We start from the raw sequence: 18,223 nt of genomic DNA, 5'->3' as shown, positions 1-18,223 counted from the left end.
TAACTGATAGACTGGATATTCTAGACACAATCTGGTTCACAGTACATGTGATTTTTTATTTTATTTATTTTATTTTTAATAAATTTGCAAAGATTTCAAACAAACTTCTTTCATGTTGTCATCATGGGGTATTGTTTGTAAAATTTTGAGGAAAATAATAAAGTTAATCAATTTTGGATTAAATTTATTTATTAACCTAGCAAAATATGGAAAAAGTAAAGTGCTGTGAATGCTTTCCGGATGCACTGAACCTGTTATAGTTTTAAAGATTATCAATAAATGGTGTTTGGGGTGAATTGACACACTCTGTGATAAGCTCCAGCAGACCCCTGTGACCCTAATTAGGAATAAAGCTACCCGCTAGAAGATGGATGGATGTTCCAAGGCTTTCAGTATCCTTGTTTCATAGTTTAAAATGTTGCATAAATGCACTAAATATTACAGAAAACATTTCAAGTCTCTAAAACACATGCACCACTCTTAAAGATTTAACACATATAAAGCTAATTTATTAATAAAGGCAATTCAGAGTGATTCACTCTGAATGAAATATCATACCTCCACATCATATCTCCATCATGTAGCCCTGAGCCATCTGGACAGCAGAAGGGGGAATTATGTCAAAATGCTGTTTGTCGACTACAGTTCAGCATTTAACACGATAATTCCCTCCATACTCACCACTAAGTTGGAGATCCTGGGACTCAGCCCATCCCTGTGTCCATGGATCTTCAACTTCCTATGAGACAGACCTCAGGCAGTACGGGTGGGCAACCATGTCTCACCCTCACTCACCCTCAGCACTGGAGCCTCCACAGGGTTGTGTTCTGAGCCCCCTGCTGTACTCTCTGTACACCTTTGACTGTGTGGCCACTTCCAGCTCCACCAACATCGTGAAGTTTGCGGACGATACTGTGGTGGTGGGCCTGATCTCCAACAACCACGAGACGGCCTACCTAGAGGAGGTTAAAAACCTGGAGACATGGTGCCAGGTCAACAATCTCCTCCTGAATGTCAGCAAGACTAAGGAGCTGATAGTGGACTTTAGCACAAAGCAGGAGAGGAATTACCAGCCCCTCACTATCGACGGGACCCCAGTGGAGAGAGTGGACAGTTACCTAGGTGTCTACATCACACAGGACCTGTCATGGTCCTGTCACGTTAACACCCTGGTGAAGAAGGCCCGGCAGCATCTTTATCATCTCAGACGCCTGAAGGACTTTAAACTGCACATGCAATAATTGCACTACTTTGTACTCTGCACTACTCTGTACACACAATAACCACACTCACTGTACATCTTTTCTGTACATCTTTGTGTGCACACTGCACTGACACTTTACTCCCTGTTCAACTGGACATTTATATTTGCCTTACATCTACATCTACATATATATATATATATATATATCTCACATATGCACACTATATCATACTATATTCATTTGCTACACCATTTCAAAGTTGACCATTTTTATCTACATATATGCATATACTGTATCTTCTACATATTATAGAGTCTACACATAATATAAACATAATTTATTTATATATTGTTTTATTTTTCACATATACTATATATATATATATATATATATATATATATATATACTATATTGTACTGTTATATTAGTGTATTATATTTTTGTTTTTATATTTGTTGTTTTATATTTAGTTTTATATTTGTATTTGTATACATTATATATTATATTACTATTTTTCGTTAATATTTTTATTATTATTATTTTTATTTTATTTTTCATATTTAAATTTACTGATATTGATATTATATATATATACATAGACATATATTTGCATATGCATATCTGACACTTGACTTTCCACACTGTCCACACTTTAAATTTTTAATTTTTCTTTTTTACTCTTTCTTTTTATGTAATACAGTCATAAAAAGCATTTCACTACATGTCGTACTGTGTATGATTTCGTATGTGACCAATAAAATTTGATTTTGAATTTGAATTTTAATAGCATTTAGTTGTAGCCTTTTTCATTTTGAAATAAATTTTCATTTAAATACAAAGACATTTCATTTTTATCCTATATTATTTTAGACAGATGTGGTTTTGTACACATGGTTTTCACAAACAGATTATTTTTAACTTTAACCACAAAGACATTTTTTCCCATAACAATCTTCATTAATGGTGCTAATCATTTTAAATCTTAAAAAAATAATAATAATACTCTTTATTAGTATCTTGTGATATCTTGTGATATCTTGTGATTATTCAGTGGTATGATGAGAGTCCTTTAACTTTAGAGTACTTTAACTTTAGGTAATTAGAATACGTCAATTTTCAGATCAACAGTATGAGAATTTTTAGACGCAGTTGCACCACTTCGCCACAAGAGGTCAGTAAAAACCACAAGATGTCCCTGAATTCATTCTTGCAGTCCGTGAGAAATACTCTTCTCCTGCTTAACTCTGTGATGCTAAAAATGTTTTTAGCATTTTTGTTTTTCCCAAAAAAAAATTAATAGTGGCAGAATCGGCACGCGTGCGAGGATTATTCAACTTGATATTTTTCTTTGATATAAAGAGGATGGCGGATTATGTTGGGATTTTTGAACTCTATACTTCATTGGACTTTGTTGTTGAGTATAAACTGATGGTCGGGTTTTTACTGGAACAGTTCCGTTTGGAATTATTTTGCTATATTTTGGGGAGAGATTCAACTGCTAATTTTTTCCCTGTTTTTCAGACACAGACTGACATTTTTCGCATAAATGATTTGGGATTTTTTTCTCATGGGATTTGTCGGCTTGGACATTTGTGTGTGTGTTTGTGTGTCTGTGTGTGTGTGTCTGTGTGTGTGTGTGTCTGTCTGTCTGTGTGTGTGTGTGTGTGTCTGTCTGTGTGTGTGTGTGTGTGTGTCTGTGTGTGTGTGTGTGTCTGTGTGTCTGTGTGTGTGTGTGTCTGTGTGTGTGTGTCTGTGTGTGTGTCTGTGTGTGTGTGTCTGTGTGTGTGTGTGTGTGTGTGTGTGTCTGTGTGTGTGTGTGTGTCTGTGTGTGTGTGTCTGTGTCTGTGTGTGTGTGTGTCTGTGTGTGTGTGTGTCTGTGTCTGTGTGTGTGTGTGTGTGTATCTGTGTGTGTGTGTGTCTGTGTGTGTGTGTGTGTGTGTGTGTGTGTCTGTGTGTGTGTGTCTGTGTGTGTGTGTGTCTGTGTGTGTGTGTGTCTGTGTCAAACTAGACTCTTTTTGTGCACTAGTGGATATTTGTGGTGGATTTCTGTGCTTGTAGAAAAGATACAATCTTCGAGATGTGTTTTCTTTTTCATCGTAAAATGAACTTGCTTTAGTTAGACCAAGGGGGTAATGTCTTTTTTGGGACACGTTTGCAAGGTCGAGTGACTTCAAGAACATTTTATTCAGTTTAAAGCAATGTGTAGTTTTGCTCTGGGTCTATTTAGAGAGAAAGAATAATAATAACTAAGCTTGCATAAAAAGTTACATTGAACAGGTGTGGTTTTAATACCACTATGTATTCAGAGTTTGGGGTTGTTGATGTAAGATTATTGGATTCTCTTGAAGATTTTATTTATGGTGTGTACATTTAATTAACACTTTATACATTGCTGGGTTACATTCATAATTTTTGCAGTTGCTATACTTTATGTAAATGCGCATTTGTTGTAATGGCTTCCTACCCAGATTTTAAGAATGACTTGACTTGCTCATGGCCAGATTCTGTTCCCAGACAGAGACAGACGTTAACGCAGCAAGCTGCTGTGAGTCTGGAGACTCGATTTGAAATCCTACTAGCTGAAGTATCAGTGCTCCAACAGTGTTCTAAGCATCTTAGAACGCTCTGGACCCCTTGGTGATGACACGTCTACAGCACCACATACACAGCTACCTCCTATGACCAGCTCAACGCCATATAGCTACATTCCACCAGACCAGGCTCCGGTTCAAGGTATGACCCCTAATGTTCCATTTAGCAACATGACCTGCTCACCACAATCCAGATCATGTGGTAATACAAGCAGGATTCTGCATCTGTGTTGCACCAATTAAAGTTTGAGCCACCTCTGTTTGCAGGAAATGGACAAGTAAGTTGGTTTCAATTCGTCGATGTTTATAGGACATCCCTTGACTTGACTGATACCCAAATTCTTCTTGAGTTGCCATGGTTTTTGGCAAAAGAGCCAAATAAATGGTTCTCTGTCATTGACACACATGTTGCTACATGGGTCCAGTTCTGTGATCGATTCAGGGCAGTCTTTCTTCTTTATAACAGCCAGGAACAAGTACTGAGGGGAATACCCTTGACTGTATACAAAGTCCTGAAGAACCTCTCCCTAGCTTTTGTGGCCCATGTGCTGAGTTTAGAAAGCTGAAAACTCCAACACCTGAGCAAGAGCAAATCGATCTCATTTGTAAACATGCACTGGAAAAGTACGCTGTGGCACTCTTTGGAACTTCTGTTGCCTCATTCATGGATCTTCTTTTGAAATTTCATGAGCTCCTGGGACCAGGTAATCAGACCCTACTTCAAATCCAAAGAAAAGTAAAATTTGGCCAAGAAACCTACTCTTACAAGTGCTCACCATCTTCTCGTACATGTCCTGATTGCAGTTCACTTTCTAGAATGGGCTGATAACAGTGTGAGTCTCCTAGTTTGCATTCAGCACCTACTCTTGATGCAAGGGATACGAACACACCAGAAAGCAATGGAAGGGAAGACGTTTGTCGTGCAGATTTGAAGAGGCGACCCTCCCTACAGGAAATCAAGATGTAATTCAATGAGTACAAGGCTGCATCCTACAGTGTGTGCAGAGTGGTGATGGAGGCAAAATGGCACTATGGAAAAAAACTAGTCACAATTTCATCAAAGTGGCTCTAGGAGTCTGTGGCAGAGACTAAGAAAAATAATGAACTACAGAACACCATCTTCCAGAACGGTGAATGCAGACGCTTCTCTGGCAGACGAGCTAAACCAGGCACGGGTGTGGGCACTTGTCTGACGTTAGCCGTGCTGCTGTTTGGCTGGCTAACAGCACCGATGTAGCATTGCGAGGTCGTTTGTAATTCTAAAAACAAATTTTTGTTTGAGTGCTTTATCTTTCTTATTAATTTCATTAACTTAAATAGCGTTGAACATTGCTAAAATGACAGGCAGTGAATCAGGTAATGATTGACAGTGCTCTGATCCAATGGTGTTGGGCATTGTCAGATTGTCAGGGGTGGGGCAGTTGCTATCATATTTCCAGGGAAGCTGGCGGTCTTGAATGCATCACTGTCTTTACTGGGTGTTTTTAGGGAATATTTGCATTTATTCACAATTTAATTGGGTTAGCTACTCATGTATCTCATTCTACTCATGTCATGATCTTTCATGATTTTCGCTAATGCAGGACACAACTGAATGATAAAGAAGTGGGTATATGCCATATACCTGCGTACACCCTGCACTACATCACCGTGGGAAACCATGTCTCACCCTCACTCACCCTCAGCACTGGAGCCCCCCAGGGTTGTGTTCTAAGCCTCCTGCTGTACTCACTGTATACCTACGATTGTGTGGCCACTTCCAGCTCATCAGCATCATTAGGTTTGTGGCTGATACTGTGGTGGTGAGCCTGATCTCCAACAATGACGAAATGACCTACCTAGAGGAGATTGAAAACCTGGAGATATGATGCCAGGACAACAATTTCCTTCGGAACGTCAGCAAGACTAAGGAGCTGGTAGTGGACTTTAGTACAAAGCAGGAGAGGAATTACCAGCCCCTCACCATCAGTGGTACCTCAGTGGAGAGAGTGGACAGTTTCCTATACCTAGGTGTTCACATCACGCAAGACCTGTCATGGTCCTGTCACGTTAACACCCTGGTGAAGGCCCGGCAGCATCTTTACCATCTCAGATGCCTAAAGGACTTTAAACTGCCCTCAAAGCTAAAGACATTCTACACCTGCACTGACAGGCAAGCTCTCCAGAGGGTGGTTCGATCAGTTGAGCGTACCATCCGCACCGAGCTTCCTGACCTGGAGACTATATACAGCAAGCGGTGCTGGACAAAGGCCAGGAAGATAATGAAGGACCTCAGCCATCCCAACAATGGACTTTTGTCTCTCTGTTACAGTCAGGGAAATGTTTCCACTCCTTGAAGGCAAACACAGAGCGAATGAGGAGTAGCTTCTTCCTGCAGGCCATTCGGGCCCTCAACCAGAATACCTAGAAACTGGACTTTCTGGACATTTTTTTGTGGACTTCCTCACACATGACATTCTACCTCAGCAGATTGTTGCACACGCATAACTGCACTACTCTGCACAGGTCACACTTTTTTTGCACTGTCACTTTACCCCCTGACATTCCTGTTATAATCGGATATTTCGTATTTCATATCCAGAGACTTTTATATCTATATATTTATCTCATTATATATATATATATATATATATATATATATATATATATATATATATATATATATATATATATATATATATATATATAATCATATTTCTTTTTATATATATTTTACTGGATTTCCATAATTTATCATATTTTTTATATTTCTATTACTATGTTAGTTTTTAGATTTCTATTTTCTTTAGATCTTTATTTCATCTATATCCCTAATTTTTTTTTATGTCTATTTACTTCACTTTCAATTAATTCTTCAATTCTTTCTCTTGAAAAAAGGACAGTTTCACTACATATCATACTGTGTGGTGTAATAAATGCACCAAATAAATGCTTTCATCTATTGCTAGTTTTTTGGAAAGACTTTAATTTATGAAAATAAATTAGTTCCATGTCTTAAGAGATAATCTAACTACTGAATAATACGATCCTAATTGGAATGATGACATTTATAGTCGAACTGTATTGTAATATCAATGTTTTTGAACGTGCGCAACAACTAACCAGAAAGGTTCAAGAACCAAAGACATCGCTTCCATAAACCCATGAATAGCCGTCAAAATGGTAAAATAACCAGTTATGTTCCTCAGGCTTTCATTAGCCTTGTTTCATAGTTGAAAGCGTTGCATACATTTATTAAATATTACAGAAAACATTTAAGCCTTTATCACAAGTGCAGCCATGTTGACTTGCAACTATTGCTAAAGTAAGGCTAATTTATTTATAAAGTTCTTCTTCATACACAAGGCAGTGAGTCACACTGAAATAAAAATGCATATACACTATTTTTTTTATAAGATTTAGTTATTTTTTTAAGTTTGAAATGAATTTTCATTTAATTGAATATACATGTTTGTATTTCATTCTTATTCTGTACTATTTTAGACACAAGTGGTTTTGTACACATGGGTCACGGTTATCTCAAACACAATTTTTTTTTTTTTTTCAATAAAGTTTTTTAAGGAATCATCACTGACGGTGTTAATAATTTTAGAGCTGATTGTAAAATCAACAATAGTAACAACAGTGATATGCTGTGTCGTGATTATTCAGTGAGATTGTAATAGCTGAGGTGTTGTGGGTGTTAAGGGGGCTTAATAACAATAATTAAACACAGACACCATGACAAGCTTTTCATTCATAGCCTTTTCTCTCCTCTTTTTCATTTTCCAAGAAGTCTTTGCTCCATTTTTCAGCTAAAATAAAAGTTCCTTAAAATCTTGTCAGTAAAAATAAAAGTCCATTCAAAAAAATACAAAATATTTTTAATAAAACATAGAATCACTTTCATTCAGAATATTTAGACACAGTTGCACTAGTTCGCCACAAGCAAAGTAAATACCACAAGATGCACTACTGGAGATGTACTCTCCCGTTCACCTCTGTAAAATTTATTGATTTTAATTTTTCTCTACCGAAACCATTATCATTGTAACAGTGACAGAATCAAAATGGTTTGGGACACAAAATGGTAAAAAAAAAAAAAAAAAGTATATCAGTGGCAGACCGTCAGGGTCAGTAAGGCCTTCTCTGCTGGCCTAAACAGCACTGATCTGAATCACTGACTTGCATTTTAATATATTTAATATATTTTTCCATGAATGTGTATTAAATTATTCCCAATAGTCTATTCTCTACATCTCATAGCTTTTCTCTTGGTTGCACTGCTTCCAGTAGTGTATATTTATGATAAGAGTATTTATCCAATCATATTTCAGCCAGTGGCTGACATCATGTGTTGCCCGGCTTTAAGGCCTTCAGAATCAATACTGCAGGTGCCTGTAGTTTAAAATAAGTGGCAATGAATTTGTTACCTTAACCAATCAGATTTTGAGTTGGCATCACTGGGCATGCTTAGCAGGCATACGATTACATCAGCAATTTGATTGGATAATTGGAGTAGTCAGAGGCAGCGAACCGCACAAACTAAATAAAATATATATATATATATTTTAACTCACAATGGCTGACAGAGGAGAAGAAATGGATTTGGTCGAGGACATCCTTACAAATGCATTTTCAAGGTGGACTTTTCAAGAAAAGATTCTTCAAAATAGTTGGTAAGCTTTTTTAAGATCCATTCATGCGTTTGGGTTTTCTTTTGCACAAAACAGTCTGCCTTCATTCCAGATCCCCGGGGTGGACTGTGGTTTTTTTTTTTTGCTGCAGTGAAAGGATGCATATATCTATGAATATAGAAATTTAAAGAAAGACTTTTGCTGTATTGGCTCAAGCTCACTGTTTTTTTTTTTTCTTCTTTTAACCATCATATACTAGGCTCTTCATCTGAGTTACAATTTTGTCCAGGGCCCAGTCTGGAGTCTGCGATTATTCCTTTTCCATTATTTATCCATTGCTGTTGTATGCCATCTCAACACTACCTCTAACATGTATCACACATTCTATTGTTGTAAGAGACTTTTCAATTACTTTGCCATTCACTACACTGCAGACACAATATTTTTTGAACCTGACACTCTCGCACGGCAGACTAGTGTGCTACGCCATATATATATATATATATATTCTGTATAAATCAGATTGCCTGTGGAAGAAATGATCAGCATTTTGAAATCAGATAAAATGTAGAGGGGACCAATCATGAACACCAGTTTTTAAAATATGTTTTAGCTACTGTATAATGTATATTTACACAGAGAAACTGTTAAATTAATAAACACACAAAAAATACAGGTAAATAGATGTGTATTGTGAAGTCCAGTATTTCACTGATGTAACAGGAAAATATCATTGGCATTCAGAAAGAATAAAACATGTGGCCTTCTCATTTGTTTCCAGTGCCTGGCAAACATAATTCAATATACTAACACAAAAAGAAAAATTAACACAGAATGTTAACAAGCCATGAGATTTCTAAATAATTGAACAGACAAAAATAAAACAGAACCATAAATAATAAAATATAAATGATTTAAGAAAAGACTTTAATGAGGACTATTTATGGAATGTCTGCCAAATTCCATAAGTGTACATGTTATTTCTTATTCTGTTTAGGGTGAAACCAGGACACCGGTTCACGGTCATCACCAGATCTCGAAGCGCTTGTCTTTTCGAAAAGGCTCCTTATCAGTAATTCTGTTGTTGAAGAGTCTAAAGACACAGAAGACATCAAATGAAATTATATAATTTAATTAATTTAATAACCTTGAATTCATAATTAACCTCTAAATGAGTATTTAGTCATTACAGATACCTCAGTTCCACAGCCATCTCTATATACACTATAGACACTTTATGGCCAAACATTTGTGCAGACCTGAGCATCTCACCCACATGTGCTTGTGGAACATCTCATTTCAGATTTATTTCCCTCTGCTGTTATAATTAGTTCCACTTTTCTGAGAAGTTTTCCACTAGATGTTGGAGTGTGACTGTGGGGATTTACGCTCATTCAGCTACAAGAACATTAGTGAGATCAGACACTGATGTTGAATAAGGAGGTCAATCAGTGTTCCAGTATATCCCAAAGGGATGAGTCAGGGGTCTAGGCAGGACATTCAAGCTGGAACAGAGTTTAGGCCTCTTAGTTCCAGTGAAAGGAATTTTAATGCTACAGAAAACAACATTCTGTATATTTGTATGACTTCGTGGTATGAGTTTGGGGAAGAAGCACATACTGGCGTGATGTTCAAGTGTCCACATACTTACGGCATCATAGTGTATATAATGCATATATAAAATAGGAAGTTGCAGTTCACTAATTCGATTTGGTCGAGCAGGGTTTCAAAAGTGATTATATTTCCTATAATCACACCAAACATTTCAGTGTGTTGAGCTGCTCCTCTGTGTTTGCCACATAAAATAGTTCAATGCAGTTACTACAGTAGTGTTAATGCATCATCAGTGGACATGGTAAACAATACCTTTCAGGAATATGACTTTAAACATAATATTAAAATATAAAAACTTGTTAGATGAAGATGAAAATGAAGAAGGGAAGGCAATTGTACAGAAACAACCTTGAATCAGAATGTGTGAGCTGGCTGACATGCTATGAAGTGGGTGCGACTTCTTTAGGATCCATTTCTGTTTGCAATATATATATGTGTGACATGTCACTTACTCTATATTAAGTTCTTGCTTATAGAAATGTTAAAAGTCACACTCACAGTCATCCTGCTGTACTGAATATTGTCACAGCTGGGATTTGGCTGTATGTGTGAGTAACTGCACTGTTTCTTGTGCGATGTTGTTTAAAAATAAGTATGAAAATACTTCACACAAAACAAATCCCACCTACCGAACTGTCTGTATGTTGCTGCTAGTGGAAACAGCTGTGTAGATCTTTCCTGCTAAACAATCGTCTATCTCACTGTAACTCAGACTAAGGAAAAGAGAAAATACACAAAATTTCATTATGCATAATGTACAGTTATGGGGAAAAGAAATGAATCCCTTCTTCAATTCTACGTTTTTAGTTACCAGGGCTTAAATAACAAATGTGTTCATCAACTTTTGTAAACAAATAAGGTGACAACAACAAAACTTTCGATATGTCGTCATTTTATCTCAAGTAAATCAATATTTAGAAACAGTAACAGTTCAGTAACATTTAATCGAATTTCTTTAGTAACAATAAATTGAAGTGGACATGTGGTAGCTTAGTGGTTAAGGTGTTGGAATACTGAGCTGAAGGTTGTGAGTTCAGATCCCAGGTCCACTAAGCTGCCACTGCAGGGCCCCTGAGCAAGGCCCTTAAACTATAATTGTTCAGGCATCTGCTAAATGCCAGAAATATGTCTCCATTTTCATTTTCTGAGTTTATCAGACGTTTCTGAGAAATTTTCACCCACTGTTCAATACAACAGTGCTTTACTTCATTGATGTTGAAAGGCATTTATTTATGCACAGCTTTAGAAGAAACCCAGCTTAAGCTGCCGGACAAATGACCTCACATATGCCTCAAAAAGTAACGTCTTGATAGTTAACCATTTTTTTTGCATATTATTTATAATATATAACTGCTAATTACATTTTATTGATTGTGGAACTAGAGAGGTGATATATTCTGAATTTATCTGTGTGTCAAACCATCAGTAAATACGTAAACCACCACCTCTGTTTCTGCTAACATCTTTTGTTTCTTAAAAGATAACACTGCAAAAATTCTATTCAAATTAAATCAGAAAGGCGTGGCTATTTTTTTTCCCCTGTCTAGTTTAATGAATAGATATTTGAAATTTCTTGTGGGGTTTTTTTTGTCATCTAAAGGCATTTATTTGTTTGTAGAACTTGGTGAAGACCACACAATTGTTATTTAGGTGCTGATAAATAAAAACTTAGATCTGAAGGAGGGTATACATTCTTTTTCCCCATGTAAGTGCACACAATACACACACACACACACACAGTGTATACTCACTCCAGGACCTCTACTTTATCCAGATGTGGTAACAGCAGCTCCAGGCCGTGATCAGTGAGCTTGCAGTGGCTGAGGTCCAGTTCTGACAGACCTTCAGAAAATTCCAGAAACAAAGCTAATGATCTATAGTCATGGAGGTCCAGAGGTGTCTCACTGAGGTCCATTTCTCTATTCAGAGCCTTTGAGAGGGACATAACATGTCTCATACAGTCTGACTCATTCATCACACGGAGAAGAGCCAGGAACCGGAGCAATAGAGGTTTACTACAGCTGAGTAAGAACAAGAGAGAGAGAGAGAGAGAGAGAGAGAGAGAGAGAGAGAGACTATTTAGAACACGGCCAGTTAAACCTTTAATAATCACACAATGTACATTTCAGTTTCTGCCACTGAGTCTTGACTGAGCTTTGTCCTGTATGTGTCTCACCGTAGTCTCACAGTATGTACAATAAGTAAGAACATGTCCACTCCAGTGTCCTCCAGCTCACAGTCCTCTAGAATGAGCTCTGTATGTTGATGAGATTTCTGGATGGCAGTGCTGATGTCTCTGCAGTCCTCAGTGGTCAGATTCAGAGTGTTATTCTGTGTTTCTGTGCTCAGATCTAATCCAGTGCTACAAGAGAAGTCCAGTCTGTTCTGCAGAGCAGAGAAAACTGCTGCTGCTGCCCCCTGCTGGAGCTCAGAGATACTGCAACAGTGGAGTATCTTCAGCAACAGGGACCTGTCAACACTGAGAGCAAAGAAAAGAAGCATTTTAACTGTTACAAACATTTATGTATTTGTATCTATTACTGCAATTTCTGTTACTTAAACATGTAGATTTATTTTCCAGGTATTGTCCATGTGAACATCTGAGTTACCTGAGCTGAGAAACTCTGTTGAACAGAGGCAGAATCTTCACCAGCTCCCCCTCTGGTATGGAGGTCCACAGCAGGCTCAGAGAGACAGATGTACAGTGTTGGAGGGTGAAGCACAGGGCAGTACAGTGGTATGAGTCCAGCTGTGTATTGTTCAGGTTGATACAGTTGTGTACTGAACTCAACAGACTGGACACACAGTGAGCAGAGCCAGTCTTATAGATCTCTCTGATGATTGACAGCGCAACACTGGGGTTCAATCTGTGGAGGTTACAAACACATCCATCCATAAATTTAACTCTCAATATTATTCTAATCTTAATGCAATACATGAAAGACAATTCTTTTATTCATTCTCTGCCACATTGTATTTGAACTGACTATTTGAGTATTTATTAATTTTGGGTCTATTTCATTGGTTAAGATTGTCATGTGAATTAGGTTAAAGGTCATGCAGCCATTTTAGTTTTTATTTCACAGTGAAGCAGCAGCAGATGTCTTTCTGATAAAAGTCTTCCTGATATATTTGAAAACATCTCTGTACGCTTTGTCCTGGGCTGACTGTGTGACCATTTGTTTATGACCTGATCTTAGAACAGTGGTATCATTTATTTTGATTACCTTCCCTGATACCAATGAAAGACTCCATGTGGTTATATTCTTTCTTATCTCAGTTAGTATTCCACAGATTTCATAATCGAACCTGCAGTGTTTCTGTAAGGGTAATTCTGTTTAAGAAATATTGGCACATGAATTATGGGTACAGAACTAACTAAATGGACCTGATTAGTTGTTCCTCGATTCTGTTTGTTCCCCGGTTCTGCCGGGAGATTTTGTACATTCCCCACTCTCCAGGGGAGACATGTGCATGTTAAACAGAAAACTTTTATTCCTCCTGCTGTTCCAGCTGCCCAAGCTCCTCTAACTCTGTTGTCTGACTGTCTGTCTTGTCTTTGTGTCTTTGTGTATTGTAACAGTGGGTGGAAGTGGCCAGTCTAAGTAAACTCACAATAATTGGATGAATAATTGTGGTACTGGCATTTCTGTCCAACAGTTTTATTGATAAATTAGCAGGGTGGGTTGTGGGAGAGAAACAACTAGGTCAGGTACAGGTACCACCTTATGTCTCTTCATCAAAGCTCTGTGTTCTGTAAACAATATTCTTGAGATTTATGTAAGATTTGCACCACATTAATGATCTAGAGATCCTTGTTAGCCCAATTGTCTTTCATCTATATTATCCGCCATAACACAAGATGATGATCATTTTATTTCAGGCTAAAGAGGCCATCGTCTGTAGGTTTATTTGTTTATTCAATATTATTTGTGTTAAAAAAGATTTTTAATGGCATTTAAAAAAGAACATTTGCTGAATGTTTAATGAAATAATCTTTCACATATTAACGTTGCAGTGCATTTCCTTCTTAAAAATTACCTTTAGATATACTATTTACTTAATATACATTATATTTTGTATTCTAGTCACAAAAAGCTTGAAGATTTCAAAGCAAAACACAAATATATATATATGTAATTTTTTTTCCAACTTTTCCTTTGACCCTAATCCTGTTAAACTATTTGTCCTGTTTAACAATCAAATTGCAGCAGGGACAGGACAGTATTGATGATTAGCATTTGCCAATATGAGCCAAAATACAATGCAACATAAAAATAATATTTAAATATAATATTATTATATTTATTCCTGTCTCTGCAACTGGATTTCCACTATGCATTCACTATAGTACATTAGTATTAATCTTCAATATAATCAGTTGGTAGCGAATATCCTTAGTAATAAATGATTCAATACCAAGGAAACATGATAGAGTGAAACCCACATAATAATCTTAAATTAAAAGCAGTTTTCAAAGAGGACATATCCATCATGTAAATTAAACAGAGTGGATAAATAAAACACAAAAAACATCCACATTCATATAAAATAATCTCAACTGGAGAACAGATCTCTTATTCACTTCCAAAGATGTATTATGGTTTTATTATAATAAAAGATGAATCTGGATGTTATAGTTACACGTTACATTTCTTTTTTCTTACCGTTTAAACTGAATTTCAGACAGTAGAGGAAGAATCTCTCTGGTGTGTTTATATGTGATTTTGCTCTTTCTGATGTTCACACTAATGCGGCAAACTCGCTGCTGGAGAAAATAGATAAGCTCCTCCCAACTGAGAGAACAGGAAGTCAGGTCTCCTCCCACCTTCTCCAGGAAAAAGCGGGTCAGTTCCCCATCCTGAGCCTCATACAGCAGACCAGTAAACTGCTGGAGAGTCGCTTTTGATAATCTACACACAGACACATGATGTTTATAAATAAAAAATACTGACCACTTTTCCACAATAAAGATGTAAACTGTGAACTGACCTGATATTGAAATGGCCAGGATGACACATGAGGCTGATGAGAGACTGAGCCTCCATCCTGCACTCAGTGAGGTTCACACAGTGAACAGTCCAGATGTTCAGGAGGGAAGACAAACTGCTCAGAAATCTGAAGATCTCTGGGTTTGAGCTGTTAAAGTCCAGACAGAGCTCCTCAATGACCAAAGAGCCACCGGCTCTCACTGCTCGAAATGCTCGTACCATCCTCCCTACCACACGCTCACTCAGGCTGACAAACGTTCACACAAACACATTCATCAAAGAGAAATTCACAGTCCAGATCAATTTCACTAAAACATGTCAAACCTTAATGATGTTACATAGACTGGAGTGAAAATAAAGAAACTGATTAATAACACATACCAGAGTTTCTGTAGGTGTGTGGTGTGTCTGAAGAGAAGTCTGGCCCCTCGGAGAGAGATGGCTTGGGGTTTCAGAGTGAGTTTGAGTTTAGAGTCTGAGAGATTCAGTAATTTTCCCACAGCCCTGCACTCACGAGTGGTTAAAACCCAATCTATAATGAAGATGAAGTCCACAGCAGCAAAGAAAGCCCTCACCAGCTTCGTGTCTTCTGTGTGGTCAGCAGCTGCTTTACTTAAACATGGAATTAACGTTTCTTCACATCTAAAAACAGACAGGTTTAATAAAAAAAACATGAATGGGGCAACTTTTAAATGATTGTTAAATATTGATTTGTTCTAAATGATAAAATTCCAAAATAGCATGTTAGAGCTGATACTGTATGTATTAGTCACAAAATCCTGGTTTTACAGGAATGCTGGGTAAATAAACATGTTATTACTGCAAGGAATAGAAGAAATCAGTACTAAGATTAGCCTAAAAAAATCCTGAAGATTTTAAAGTTAAACTGTCTTAATTTCAAACTTACACTATTAATTATATGTTTATCATATTAAATATGCTGTAAGACTACAAAACAGATTAGTCAAATTTTTAACATTTTCAACCCAAAATACAATCAGTTACAGACAGCACAGCTATGTCGATGACTAATTAATCATAATTAGAAAAGAAGGTTCTGTTAAAGATGAATGAGAAAAAAATCTGAACATATAATTCAACTTAAGTGGTCCATTACTATGGAAAATTAGGACTGTGTCTCTGTGTATTAACATTAAAAAGACATTAATAAGCAAGGGTGTAGGGGTTTATTGTTGAAGATGCAGGATTCAGATCAAACCTGAGCTGTGAGATGTAGGGCAGACACTGAAGGAAACTCCTCACTTCACTCTCTTCATCTGACCAGTCTATCAGCTCCACTGGTTTCTTCTGTGTTTGGAGTTTCAGCACTTCTAGGAGGAGGGAGACTTTTCTCTCGGAGAGATTTATGGACCAGACTGCAGGAAGTGACCGGTAAACTGGCAGCAATGCTGGAAGGACACTCCTGTCTGTTTTACTCTCATACTGCTTCACATGTGAGAACAGATCCAGCAGGAAATCACTCTGTTCAGCAACAAAATATTCATAGTCTTCTTCATAGTCTTCAGCATCTTCCATCACTTTCTCCACTGTCTGCTGGATGTTTTGTGGTTGGTGTAGAGCTGTTTGCAGACACAAATCCAGTAGAAATGTTCTCCATCTCTCTTTTCTCTCTCCCTGTTCAGAATCAAACCTGGAGAAAAGTGAGAGAGTCACATTATTACAGTAAACACAGAGAGAACACTCACACATACAGAGAGAAAAATACAGAGGAAATAATAACCTTTTCCACTTTGCTCTCTTACTTTTGTTTTTGTTAAATGCTTTATAATTACTGGAATAATCCTAGTTCAAGATCTACAGAATAACTACTGAAAACCACACCCCCTCCTGACCACACCCACTCTCATGCAAGCTTAGCAAACTCTCTCATATACTGATTACTGAAATGTATGTGTTTTATTTTTTAATATCACTCAGTGATGAAGAGAACGCTAACACAACAGACTGGATATAAATCAAACAAAAGAAGAAAAGAAGAGTCTCGTTTCTCTCTTCATTATTAAAGCTGTTTTTCCTGCAGCAATCTGCCATGTGAGATTTAAAGAGTGCTATAAAATAAATAAATAAATAAATAAATAAAAAGCAAAGAGAAAAACACATAGAAAGCATACTCAATGGATTTCTATGCAATTCTCTACACGAGAGTTAATAATAAAATTAAACACCACAGAATCTCTTAAATATACCTAGGAAAAACGTAATAATCATACAATAATTTCACAATTTTCTATTTGTTTTCTTGTAATAGGAAGCATATGATAAACTTTATGATATTTAATATATGTAAACTGCTATAATATTATTTTTGTAGGGCTAAATCATGGGGAGAATATTCACTGTGACGTAATCAGAGTCACTTAAAGGGGAAGTTCATCTTTTTAACACTTGACCCTTTCTAAGCACTTGTAGGGTGATTTCTAGACACTCAGGAAGTTTTTATAACAACTGATTAAATCATTTGTGAACACTTAGAGCTGTAAATAGAGCTGTAAATATCAAAACATTTTTAAGATTCCTGATCTGGGAGGCTGCAACAAAATACCCAGAATAATCAGTGAGAGCGAGCAGCCTGGGAAGATTCACCAACCAGATGTTGTGTAATTTTACATCTCACAAACACGGCAGCTCATCACAACACAACCTGAATCACATAGAACACTGAAAAAAGAAGACAAGCTGGTAGAATTATGGACAACATATTTTATAATGTTAAAAATCTGTTAAAACTGTCCTAATATCTGCATTTTAAAAATTGCCTAGTGTGTAGCCAGTCTTAATACACACACACACACACACACACACACACACTGCTGTTAAACTGATGATCAGTACAGTCACATGTGAGATTTTACCTTGTTTGTGTGGTGGTGTTTTTTTAATCCTGAGATAGAACTTGGTAACTGATGAAATTATCTAGATATTTAGCTGTGGGTCAATCAGATTAAGACTTAAGATCCATTAGTTAAAAGGCTAATATTCATTAGCTAGCTAAATCAGACAGAAGTGTATTTAGCATAGAGTAGTTTTGTATAAAAGGCACTGTTGGTTTGTCAAAAGCAAATGTTTTAAAAATTAAATACTTACAATTATTTAAAAAATTTATAAATATTAAACAAATTACAAATAAACAAATGTAAAAACAGAGTGGTTTGTCCTTCCTCCAGCACCTGAAACTTGGACCCATA

At 36.8% G+C, this 18,223-nt stretch overlaps 1 protein-coding gene across 4 annotated transcripts in view; it reads right to left on the bottom strand.

Annotated features, from left to right (window-relative positions):
• Window positions 1-7,637: 7,637 nt before the first annotated feature.
• Window positions 7,638-18,223, bottom strand: part of LOC131362678 (uncharacterized) — a 37,024-nt gene continuing 26,438 nt past the window's right edge. For all 4 annotated transcript variants that reach the window (XM_058404864.1, XM_058404865.1, XM_058404863.1 and 1 more), the window contains exons 8-16: window positions 16,237-16,668; window positions 15,399-15,659; window positions 15,019-15,264; window positions 14,694-14,939; window positions 12,636-12,893; window positions 12,203-12,505; window positions 11,778-12,047; window positions 10,656-10,739; window positions 7,638-9,505 (exon numbers count right to left, since the gene is read on the bottom strand). In XM_058404864.1, the coding sequence (XP_058260847.1) occupies window positions 9,439-9,505; window positions 10,656-10,739; window positions 11,778-12,047; window positions 12,203-12,505; window positions 12,636-12,893; window positions 14,694-14,939; window positions 15,019-15,264; window positions 15,399-15,659; window positions 16,237-16,668 (2,167 nt within the window). In that variant the 3' untranslated portion in view covers window positions 7,638-9,438. The remainder of the gene's footprint in view (window positions 9,506-10,655; window positions 10,740-11,777; window positions 12,048-12,202; window positions 12,506-12,635; window positions 12,894-14,693; window positions 14,940-15,018; window positions 15,265-15,398; window positions 15,660-16,236; window positions 16,669-18,223) is intronic.

Source organism: Hemibagrus wyckioides, linkage group LG12 (genome assembly GCF_019097595.1).
Source record: "Hemibagrus wyckioides isolate EC202008001 linkage group LG12, SWU_Hwy_1.0, whole genome shotgun sequence".
NCBI lineage: Eukaryota > Metazoa > Chordata > Actinopteri > Siluriformes > Bagridae > Hemibagrus > Hemibagrus wyckioides.
This window is presented reverse-complemented; position numbering and strand designations above follow the sequence as displayed.